At 39.5% G+C, this 12,130-nt stretch overlaps 1 protein-coding gene across 2 annotated transcripts in view; it reads left to right on the top strand.

Moving 5' to 3' along the window:
- Window positions 1–12,130, top strand: part of AKAP6 (A-kinase anchoring protein 6) — a 513,452-nt gene that overhangs the window by 495,217 nt on the left and 6,105 nt on the right. For both annotated transcript variants that reach the window (XM_090270150.1, XM_090270149.1), the window contains exon 13: window positions 5,543–8,958. In XM_090270150.1, coding sequence (XP_090126276.1) covers window positions 5,543–8,917 — 3,375 coding nt within the window. In that variant the 3' untranslated portion in view covers window positions 8,918–8,958. The remainder of the gene's footprint in view (window positions 1–5,542; window positions 8,959–12,130) is intronic.

The raw sequence follows: 12,130 nt of genomic DNA, 5'->3' as shown, positions 1-12,130 counted from the left end.
TGAGCAGGTGTCCTTCCTCATCTGGTTATTGCTGAGGGATAAGCCCAGTCAAGACATGCAAAGACAAACTGACTCCCCATTTACAGTGCAATGGAAGTGAGTAAGGGGCCTAATTGATGTTTATTGCATTGAATTCTATGCATGTGATTGTATTAGAGATTAATCAACCAATCACTAGTTTTATCACAAACACTGCTATGATTATTTAGTTAGCCATACTATTATATTATCATCCTTTCACTTCAGCACAGGGAAAATATGCTGATAGCTGCCAGTCATTGTACCTCTCCTGTCTGCCAGGTCCCCTGCATAGGATTTTATAAAAATTTTCTCATTTAAAGCTCCCAACAATCTCTAAGGTAGACACAATGACCCGTGATTACCTTGGAAGAACAAACGAGGGAACTGAAGCATGTAGATAGATGTTTAGTAACTTGTCCAGGATCACAGAGCTTATGTGAGAGGGAGATCTAGATTCAACCTCAGATCTGTTTGAGTTTCTAGCCCAAATCCCAAAATAGTTGATAGCGAACATCATTGCTTTTACCCTATTTCTTTTTTCATCTTTTTTTCTTGCTAACTCTGAGTCAATTCTCTGTCCAATAAGAGGCAGGGTAATACAAACTCAGTTTTGGTAAAAGTTGCCTTTCCATTTTCTGAAAACTAGCTGTTTGTTGTGGTCGTTGATACATTTTGTCTTTGTCTTTTATTTTTTTTAACTTCTACCTAAGTCTAATTTAGGAAAATAAGTATGCAGGTAATTTTCAGACACGTTGGTTTTAGATTTGGAGGTGGGTGCTAGGGACACTATTGCATCAAAAAATCGGAGTGAGTATATGAAGGTTGGAATTGCCCCTCATTTCAATTGATTCTGCCACTTTGATATATATATCACATATATATAATTTTCTCCCTTCTGTTCATGGCTCCCTCTAACTGTGGGCTTGCTTTTTGCCTTAGGGTGAATATACATATCTTTATTCAATTACAATTAAAGCTGTTATGCTTTTATTATTTTTATTTATTTGTATGTTTTTGTTCTACCTTTCTGCAGATAAATCTCTTCTCCCAGGGCTTTGCAAGTGGTATCACTCAATAAACCGCTGGATGTAGAATAAATGGAAACACAAATTGCAAGGCCTCCTAATGATTTTTCCATTCTGAGCACCACAAGTTTGAGTGGAATCACAAAAAGAACACCCTGTTCTTTTTAAGATTCTTTAGACTTTCAAAAGTTGCAACATTTTAAAGGAAGTTAAAGGAATTCAGAGGTAGCTGTATCAAATCTCTGTTGAGTTGTTTTATAGAATGCCAGGTTCCTCCATCTCTACTCTTTAGCTGATAATGTATTTCTTATCATTTATAAAAATTCACCCTTTAACTTCAGATTTTAAGAAAATCCCAGAAACGCACTCCTGGGAGACCTTACTCAATTAAAGACACACAAGTACAGAAGGACGTTAACTTGGATTGTATTACTTACTGAAGTTGGAATCTTGGTTCTTTTCTCCTCTTTCTCCCCCTCTTCTTTCTCGTCATCATTTCTCCAGCCACTTATAGTACTTTCTCTGTATGTATTGTGCTAATACAAATAACCTGCTTCCAACTAGCACCAATTAATTCTACTTGTTTCTTGAGCAGATCTGTAAAGATGTGTGTTTGTGTATACAGTAGTTCCTCTCTATATGGCGGGATTTTTAAAAATGTTATATTTAATTATTTATCGTGGATTTTTCACTATATCGCGGGATTTTGTGGTACTGTGTATGTATGTTGTTAAAGTTACATAGGTTTAGGAGTGTAGAATATGTTTAAGAACATAAGTAGTATTTATAAAAGTGTGGAAAAGATTAATAAGGGAGTGGGAAAGGTTAATAAGGGACTGGGAATGGTTTATAAGTGTGTGGGAAGGGTTTATAAAGCCTTAAAATATATATAAATACTAAAATAAATGTAAGGTTCCTACTTCGCAGATTTTCACCTATCACGGGGGGGTGGTGTCTAGAACATAATACCCACGATAAGTGAGGGAATACTGTAATTATTTATCTAAAGCCCTTGGGTTTGGCCAAAATTCTGTACCAGTGAAGCAAGTTTATGAATAAAAGACCCTTGCATGAATTAACTTAATTCAGAATTATGTATGGAATTGCAGACTCTATTGGAATAACATATACTACTCAGCATTCTTTTGGTTTTAAGTGTTCTTAAGTTTTGTTTACATCCATTTTTTTTCCTATGTGAGGATAAGAGATGGGGAGTGAGTTAACCCCACCTACCCCAATCCCTTGGGAACCCAGGTGATCTGACTACAAGCTCTCCAGCTCATCCATTTTTGATTTATCACTTTGTCAAAGACAGGAACACTTGCATTTTTTAAGTTTCAGTCAATTCCTCTAGAAAAATAATAGCAACAAACAATTTTCCTACCAACCATATGACTCTATACATATACCTCTCCTTCAAGGACAACTTTTTAGTTATATAAATTTTCTAATGTCCTTTCTCCTGGAAACTTTCCCCACGTTCTTGCCCCCAGAGTATGTTTTATATGTGAGGTTAAATCTTGAGAAAATGGAGATTTTATTGAAAATATTGACAATTAAATCCACCACAGAAGAGAGGGAATAAGGGCAGGGTGAGTAGTACTTTTTAATTGCAAAGTTTAAAGTCTAAAGTGAACAATTTACTAATGGATGTTGTCAGATATCCTTGGAATTGACATACAAAATTTTCTTTCAGAAATTACAATAAATTTAAAAGATATATAGGAGAGAATTAAGAAGGGGAAAAGATAATATTATATCTAAAAGCTTAATCATTTTCTGTGGAAATTTTCCACTCCGCCCGCTTTATTGAACAAAGGATTTGTTCTTTTAGGTACTACTGTAAGTTTTATACTTTGTTAGTCTTGCATTTGGAAAGCTGATGAGGTGGCATTTGGTCAGAAAATGACTCTGTCATGGAAGAGGAGTCCGAGTTTCCGGCATCACTTGGGCTAAGCTCCCGGCACGCACCCAGATGGCACAGTTCCTATATCCAGTGTGAGCCCTGGGTTTGGGACTCTCATCAAAAATCTGTGCTGCTAAATGTTAGCGTCAACCAGAGAGTGACAAGGAGAGCTCCTCTGAAAGACTAGTTCAATTATTTATTAGCGCTCTCAGAGTGTATTGTCAGCCAGATAGTATTTGAAATTAATATACTATTTGATTAGACTGATTGATTGTTCCTGCAGCTGAAGATTTTAACATTCATTAGCCATACTAACCAGTCATTAGTATTGCCTTTATCAGCAAGCAAAGAATAAACAGAACTTCTAATAAAAATTCATCACAGTGAATGTACTCCATACCTAAGTGAGTGTGATGAGTGCCGGTGTGCTAAATTAACTGCTGTAACATTGGCAGCAGGGAAGATTTCTGTTATAAAATTTAAAAATATCCCTTAATTAATGTTTACTTTGTAACTGGACTCTTTTAAACTTAAGTATGCCGTACAGATAATCTCTTACATATCCAGTATAATAAAGTGCTAATAGGAATTTTATACTCAATGTGTCTGCTGTTATCATTTAACTATTAGTTTCAGGAAGGATTGAGGACTTAAGAAACTTCTGCTAATGTTTTGCTCGTGAAGTCTTTTTCCCACTATCAAGGAATAAAGCATTAGGCTTGGTTTGCAACCAGACTGTTAAAGTAAATCTGAATTGTGATGCAAATATGCTGACCTGTTATACTGTATGACACCTTTCTCTACCTACCCAGTCATGAATCCCTTGTAGTTTTAAGAGCAAGTTGAAAGGACTGATGTGAAGGAGAGGATGAAGTGGGAATGGAGAACCCTCTATTAATTGACTCAAGGCTCACCCTAGAGCAAGTCTATGTGCATTAAGAATTATCATTTGGAGGCTTATCAGCTGGGAAGAGGAAGGGGGGTATGGGGGAAAGGGGCAGGGACGAAAAAGCATAATTGGTAGGTACAAAATAGTTAGAGATATTAAGAAGAGTATAGGAAGTGGAGAAGCCATGCACTTCTCATGGACATGAATTAAGGAGGGGATTCCTGGAGGAAAGGGGGGTACCAGGCAGAGGAGGGCAAAAGGGGAAAATTGGGACAACTGTAACAGCGTAATCATTATAATATACTTAAATAGAATTATAGCTACCTTAAACTGACTGCTTCACATGCATAACTCATTAAAAGCTCAGAATTATCTTGAAAGATAGTGCTAGCCCCCTTTAACACGTGATGTGAGGAGACTGGTGCTCAGATAATAGATTAAGCAACTTGCCTAAGGCCATGCAGATCAGCAGCAAAACCAGCATTTCACCCAGTCTGCATACGTGGTTCTACAGTCATGCTCATGTGCCCCGCTACCCTGCACAAGCATAGGCTGAACTGCAGAGTTCTGTTGGTGTTTCTGTCTGTCCTTGACCCTGGCGGGGCCTGCAGTACCTATATTACCTCTCCTGACTCTCACATGAATCCAGACGACCACTGGACAGCAAGTGAGGATGGTGAACGAATCTGGACAGAGTCCAAGAGCCAGTTCAGCTACTACTATGTCCCAGAATGTATCAAGTTCTATCTCAACAGGGTTAAAAACCAGGAAGTCTGAGTAGGTATCCCAGGTCCCAACTGTGCAGGCAGAGAGCATCATAAGAGAATCTGGGCTCCTGCATCCTTGGGAGCCAGGAAAGTCTTCAGGTAGTTGTTATTCTAGTGCAGGAGGTAGGCTAGAGAGGGAGGTTCCTGCCTGTAAGAAATAGGAACAGGACTGAAAATAGTGAAAGAATTTAACAAGGACCAAAGTGGAAGCTGTCGAAGAGAGAGGCTGGGAAGAGAGGGAATGAGAGAACTGTGATAAAGGACCACCCTGGAGCGCTGGTCCCGAGACTCAGAGTCCAGGAAGATGTAGGTGAGGAAACCAGTCCAGTGTTGTTCATCTCAGGTCTTATTGGGGGCAGGGCAGCTTCAAAAGAGGCATTTCCCTGAAAGGGAAGGCAAAGGAAAGGAAAGGCATGGCTCTGCAGGTAGCTGCAACTTTATGCCATTTCCCTGGTCAAAACAGCTTTGAGTGGAAAATCCAGGACTAGAGGCAGGAGGAGCTTCGCCATGCGTGGCTGCAGACAATATTCCACTGTGAACTCCAGAACTAAGACAGTATCAGAATGAAGGTACCTTAAGAGATATCATAGGCTATATATTTTTTCTTTCCCTGAGAGTTTTATCTTCACTCAATCCAAGGTTAAAAATGTAGATGAATGAATAGGAAATGGTTAATTCTATAAATTACAAGTTGACTATAATAATCTTACATTGTAATCTATGATATTGCTTTTTGTGACAAATTACTATTGATAGAACAGTCTGTTTCAATAATTTTAGATGCTATTCTACAGAGAAATAGAGCTGATAATTCTGCTATCTTTCAAATCTATGCTTGAAGAAAAATTCTTTCCTGACTCTTCGAAGACATTTTGAATGAATAAAATTTTCATGCTTGTGTTCACTAATTCTTCTTTTTCCTCCCCTTACACAGGAGACTTTGAATGTGATTGATCCTGGCTTGATGGACCTCAATGGGACCAGTGAGGATGCCTTGGAATGGGATGAAACTGATATAAGTAACAAGTTAATTAGTTTGAATGAAGAATCACATGACCTTGATCAAGAACCTCAACCTGTCATGCCTTCCTTAAAACTGAAAGAGACAGGTAGTGAGGGATCTGGTTATGAAGAAAAAGAAGGTGACCGTGGGGAATCTCAGTATGCCTCAAGTATTACTGCCCCCTCCAGTCCACACATTTACCAAGTATACAGCCTCCACAATGTGGAACTCTATGAGGACAACCACATGCCATTCCTGAAGAACAGCCTAAAGCACACCAGCATGGCACAGCCTAGTGTTTTAACTAAGAGTCTCAGTAAAGACTCTTCGTTTTCATCTACCAAATCTTTGCCAGATCTTCTAGGGGGTTCCAGCTTGGCGCAGTCCTGCCCATGCTATGGAGGAGACACGAGCCAGAATTCAGGCAGTGAGAGTGGAATCGTCAGCGAAGGAGACACTGATACCACTACCAACTCTGAAGTGTGCTTGCTCAATGTGGTAGATGGGTCCCCAAGTGTCCCTGAAACCGAACATCTGGACCTGCAAAGGGGAGATGTCGTTAATGTGTTAGAGCAAAAATTTAAAGATGAGAAGGAAGCCATTAAGCTTCCAAATAGCTCTCAGTCATCCATTTCACTAGTGGGTTGTGTAAATGGAAAAGTTGGAGATTTAAACAGTGTTACCAAACATACCCCTGATTGTTTGGAAGAAGAATTACAAGGAAAACATGATGTGTTTACATTTTATGATTACTCGTACCTCCAAGGCTCAAAACTCAAATTACCAATGATAATGAAACAGTCACAAAATGAAAATGCACATGGAGAGGATTCCTTGCTTCATGGCTTTTATTTTGATAAAAAATCCTGCAAATCTAAACATCAAGCTACAGAGTTACAACCAGATGCACCTCCCCATGAAAGGATTTTGGCAAGTGCATCCCATGAAATGGATCACAGTTCATATAAAAGTGGTGATGTAGAGAAGACATTCACTGGCATGCAGAATGCCAGACAGCTCTCCCTTTTATCTCACAGTTCATCTGTTGAGTCCCTTTCTCCAGGGGGTGATTTATTCGGATTGGGCATCTTTAAAAATGGTAGTGATGGCCTCCAGCGAAGCACTTCTTTAGAAAGTTGGTTGACATCCTATAAAAGCAATGAAGATCTTTTTAGCTGTCACAGCTCTGGGAACATAAGCGTGAGCAGTGGCTCAGTTGGTGAACTGAGTAAAAGGACATTAGATCTCCTGAATCGTCTGGAGAATATCCAGAGCCCCTCAGAGCAAAAGATAAAGCGAAGTGTTTCCGATATCACTCTTCAAAGCAGTTCCCAAAAGATGTCCTTGACCGGCCAGCTGTCATTGGACATAGCATCTTCTATCAATGAAGACTCGCCGGCATCTCTTACAGAACTTAGCAGCAGTGATGAACTCTCTCTTTGCTCAGAGGATATTGTGTTACACAAGAACAAGATCCCGGAATCAAATGCTTCATTCAGGAAGCGCCTAACTCGTTCAGTGGCTGATGAGAGCGATGTCAATGTCAGCATGATTGTTAATGTCTCTTGCACCTCTGCTTGCACTGATGATGAAGATGACAGTGACCTCCTCTCCAGCTCTACCCTCACCCTGACAGAAGAAGAGCTATGCATCAAAGATGAGGATGATGACTCCAGTATTGCAACAGACGATGAAATTTATGAAGAATGCCACTTGATGTCAGGGCTGGACTATATAAAGAATGAACTGCACACCTGGATTAGACCAAAGCTTTCCTTGATTAGAGATAAGAGAAGGTATAATCTCAGTGATGAGATAAGGGGCAGTAAGGATATAAACAGTAGTGAGATGACCAATCCCTCTGATACCCTGAGCATTGAGGCCCTGCTAAACGGCTCCACAAAACATCTCTCTGAAAATAATGGAAATGGTAAGAATTTATCTGACATCCATGAGTTAGGGACAAAGAGTGAAAATAAGAAAAATATTTTTGAAGTTAATAAAGATCCTTATGTGGCTGACATGGAAAATGGCAATGTTGAAAGTACTCCAGAAACACAGGACAAACTTCATGGGATTTCTAAGGAATCAGAAGATCGTGGCTCGAGCAGGAAAAGGGTTTCAGAGCATGAGCATTGTAAGTGCAAAGCATTTATGGATAGGTCAGATGATTCAGACACTGCTGGAAAGGAATTTATCCCCCAAACTGTTAGACATCTCCCCTCAAAATGTCAAAACCACCACCATTTTGAAAATCAAAGGGCTGCTTCTACTCCCACTGAGAAGTCTTGCCCAGAACTGCCTTCAGAAACCAGAGTTATTAGTAGAAATGACTCTGACATACTGAAATCTTCATCTAATGATGCATCAAGTATGGCTGGAAAATCTCCCAGTTGCTGCCTAGCAGTTGAACAAAACGAAATTGAGGAAAATGCCTCTATCGGTGACATTTCCTGTTGTGACTGTGAGCCAGTTGTGTTCCATCCAAAGGAGGCTGAAGATTGTTCAGTACATGACTTTGTTAAGGAAATCATTGACATGGCTTCCACTGCCCTAAAAAGTAAATCTCAACCTGAAACTGAGGCAGCTGCTCCTACTTCATTAACTCAAATCAAGGAGAAAGTGTTAGAACATTCTCACCGGCCCATCCAGCTGAGAAAAGGAGACTTTTATTCCTACTTATCTCTGTCCTCTCATGACAGTGATTGTGGGGAGGTCACCAATTATGTAGAAGAGAAGAGCAACACTCCGTTGCCACTGGACATTACTGACTCTGGCCTAGAAGATAGGGAAGACATCGAATGCTTCTTTGAGGCCTGTGTTGAGGAAGACCCTGAAGAAGATGAACCCTGTTTCTCCAGCGCCCCTCTGAATGAGCCCGCAGGTCCTGGTGAGGCCTCAATGGCATTACAAAGAGCAGCAGGCTCTCCTAGGTTCAGTGACAGTTCTCTCTCAGCTGATGATGCAGACCTGGTGGCTTCTTCAAATCCTCCCCCTCAGGAAGGATCTGATATTGGAAAGGAAGTGGATGGGTTACCCCAGGCTTCCAATGTCTGTGGAGAAAGCTCCGCATCATCTACTCCTTCAAGGCTGGTCAGTGATAAACAAAGTTCAGAAAACCCAGGTGAATCTGGATTGCCAGAGGAACACAATGCTGACTCAGCCGAATCTGGAGTTCTGGGACTCTTATCAAAGGCATTGCAGCCCCAAGACATAGCTGCATTGCATCCCAACTCCAAAACTTTAGCCTGTGAAGAAAATGCTCTAAACCTTGATGAAGAACAACATAGAAATATGCATAGGTAGAATGTAACTCTCTCCAAGCATGAAAATCATCTCATTGAAAGGTACGTATAGTTCTTATGTTTTAAATATACATTTAATAAATTTTTAGCATATGTATTTTGTATCTATGTCCTTAAAATGTGAGTTTGAGTCAACAAAGCCATGATAGGAAAAGACTAGTCAGAATAACTGGTCATGGCACATACTTACCTGAAGAAGACATTTAGGTGGAAGACGTATTCCCAACAATGCAAGTACAACTGTGAAGCAAAAGGGGGAAAAAGAGTCACAAATGACATTTTTAGTGTCATTATTTTATTACATCATTCTTGGAAGAAGAGCAGAAAATTTGAGGAAGTAACTGAATAATTTAGGGCCTCAAATTCTTCCATTGAGGGAGGAAAACATGGTTCTCCAGATTGCAATTATATCCTCTGACCAAACGCATGCATGGTGACAGTGTTCCCCATTTTGGTCTCCTGCTCATAGAGCTGCCCACGGCCTTTGCTGCCCGAAGATGAACGCTGATTAGGTTAAAGGCTGTGTCTCCTGCTCTGGCCCTTCCTTTTATGCTTCTGTCTCAAGTAACTGTCATCACATTTGCTTCCCCAGTGGAAGGCTGTGCTGTCACAACCCCAATCACAGCCAAGGCTGAGGAATCAAACGGGAGGGGAACGTGTATGCTAAGGAAGAGGCTCTCATTTATCCACACAGAGAGACAGAGAACAGGTCCCAAAAGCAATTGCAGAAAGAACATAGGACAAGTTAACAGCGCTGTGATAGAAATGGAATTTTTGAATTTTGCCTGAAGTTGACAGGCTGATTTCAATCAAATTTTTTAAGTCATTTCACCCTTCATATTTAATCAGACAGCTATTGATTGATAATTCTAATATGATGATATAGTTCTAAAAGTGACACAAAAATTCTGTTATTTCCCATTTCTAAGCCCCACTGATGAATGTACTATATCTCAATCAAGTTTAAAGAAAATCTGAGCTTTTGAATGTGAGACTTGTGTTCTACCAAAGTATGAGGTGCCAAATGCCGTCACCACCCCCGCTCCAGAATCTCAGTGCCGTAACCTAAACTCGTGCTATAGGAAATGAATTATAGAAGCAATCTACCCTAATTTGTTAACTTATTCAAATAACAGTTATTATACTTAACTATGCTAAAGATTATCTCTTTTTGTGGCAGATTGTTTATTTTTTGATGAGCCTAATTACTGATTTTCTAAAAGTAATTTACATTTATTACAAATACATCTTTTAAAATGTGACAGATAAATGTTGTTCCTATAATGTATTATGAAAAAAGTTACTATTTAAAAACACATTATTTAATTTGAAAGATGAATGGCAAACATCATTATTTTTTTTCCCTGCAACACCTGTGCCCTAGACTCATTAAAATGTGTGATTCTGTGTAGAGCTGCTAGAAATGAGGAGGGGGGAATCTATACCATATATATATGTGTGTGTGTGTGTGTGTGTGTGTCTGTATATGTATGTATGTATGTATATGTATATATGTGTGTGTGTATGTGTGTGTTTGTGTGTGTTTGTGTGTGTGTAATCTCCTAAAAATAAAATCGGTATGCAAAATTGAAGAAAGACACCCTATTTACTATGCTATAACTCAAGTAATTTTCTATGTTTCAGACTTTTTACAATTGGCCGCAAATGAGAACAAAAGTAGGAGAGAGAGAAATTCATTTCTGTGAAAGATGTCCACCCTGTAATCACATTCCCCATCAGTATGCAGTAAAAGTGACCATTAAGGGACAGTAACTGCATTTCCATAAGCTACTTCAAAACAAGTTCTGTGAGAACCAGTTGTACTGCTGGCTCTGCCAACCTCCGGAGAAGGGCTGGTAGAGCCTGGCTGATTTTTGTTCTCTGAAAGGGGATAAAGGCTGGAACGCAGGGCCACTTTGAGCGTGATATCATGTGACTCTGACCCTCAAGTCACCAGTCATGCTGGTCTGGAGCTCCAGAAGCTCTGGCGCTGGAGAAACCTCCAGGACATACTCCTCCCTTTCTGATACTCTGGGGGTTTCTTCTCTCCCTTACACAGACACAGAATTGACATGGAATCTAAAGCATAAGCAGCTCCACCTTTAGACTTGGGGAAATGAATGTGCTGCAGGGCCTGTGTGACTCACATTTTACAGGCAGGGGCGGTGTAAAACTGTCAGCCAGCTTGCCTGCCAGTCAGCAATATTTTGTTGAGCCCCCTGAGAGGCAATGCCTGGCCCTGTCCCAGGCTATAGGAGGAGCAGCCAGATTTTCCTTCTGCAGAACTCACATCGCCCCCAAGTGACTCGTTATCAGTCCAGGACCATTTAAATAGCCATATTTACTAGTCCTATTCAGTTTTTTCAGCAGCATGTATACAAAATATCTGGATACCTAAATTTTTCACCAGTCATCAACATGGGTACCTGGGTACAAAGATTTCACGTTGTTAAAATACTACCAACCAGGACAAATTATATAATCTCAAAATGTTGAAATGACTTCAGTGTTAAATGTTAGGAATACATGGTAAAATTATTTGGTAAATATGAGGTTCCATGTCTATAAAAGCTTAATTGTTGTCATCATTCTTTATACAAGATTCAAAAGAAAAAAAGACAAAGCTTACTTTTTAAGCCATTTGAAAACTATCAGTGGGAGTATTCTTTTTATCAGGATAATAAAATTCACCAAATTCAACTTGCTGTGTTTCTTTTTTGTAGAAATAAGTTGTAAATGGTGAAATTATATCATCTAGAAGAGCTATAACTTAGAACAGTAACAATACAGTTTGCCACAGTAACATTCAATTTTCAAAAAAATTTAAGGTTTTTCATTTATTGTGTTCTAATTAAAAACCCACTGAAACTGTATGAGAAGTTTTAACATGATCTGACACAGTATGCGTTTGCACCAATTTCCAGGCACACTGCTGTACTTGTCACTGTTTTCATTTATATGCTATGTTTCTATAAAAATAGAGAGGTCAGTTACAGCAAATCACATCAAAGGAAAGGTAACTGAATAGATCAGATATTTCTGCCTAATTTGGAGGAAGTGTATAATGTATGTCTGGAGTGCCTCCTAGGACCTGCCAGAGAGATGTACTTTGCACTAATCTTTTTGCTGTATTCTGACAGTTATTTCTTCATAATCCTCATCATAAGTCTCTGCTCTTTGGTGAATGATTTAACCCTAAACTTCACGCAGGATA

Source organism: Furipterus horrens, unplaced genomic scaffold (assembly GCF_987537825.1).
Source record: "Furipterus horrens unplaced genomic scaffold, mFurHor1.1.pri manual_scaffold_3, whole genome shotgun sequence".
Classification (NCBI taxonomy): domain Eukaryota; kingdom Metazoa; phylum Chordata; class Mammalia; order Chiroptera; family Furipteridae; genus Furipterus; species Furipterus horrens.
This window is presented reverse-complemented; position numbering and strand designations above follow the sequence as displayed.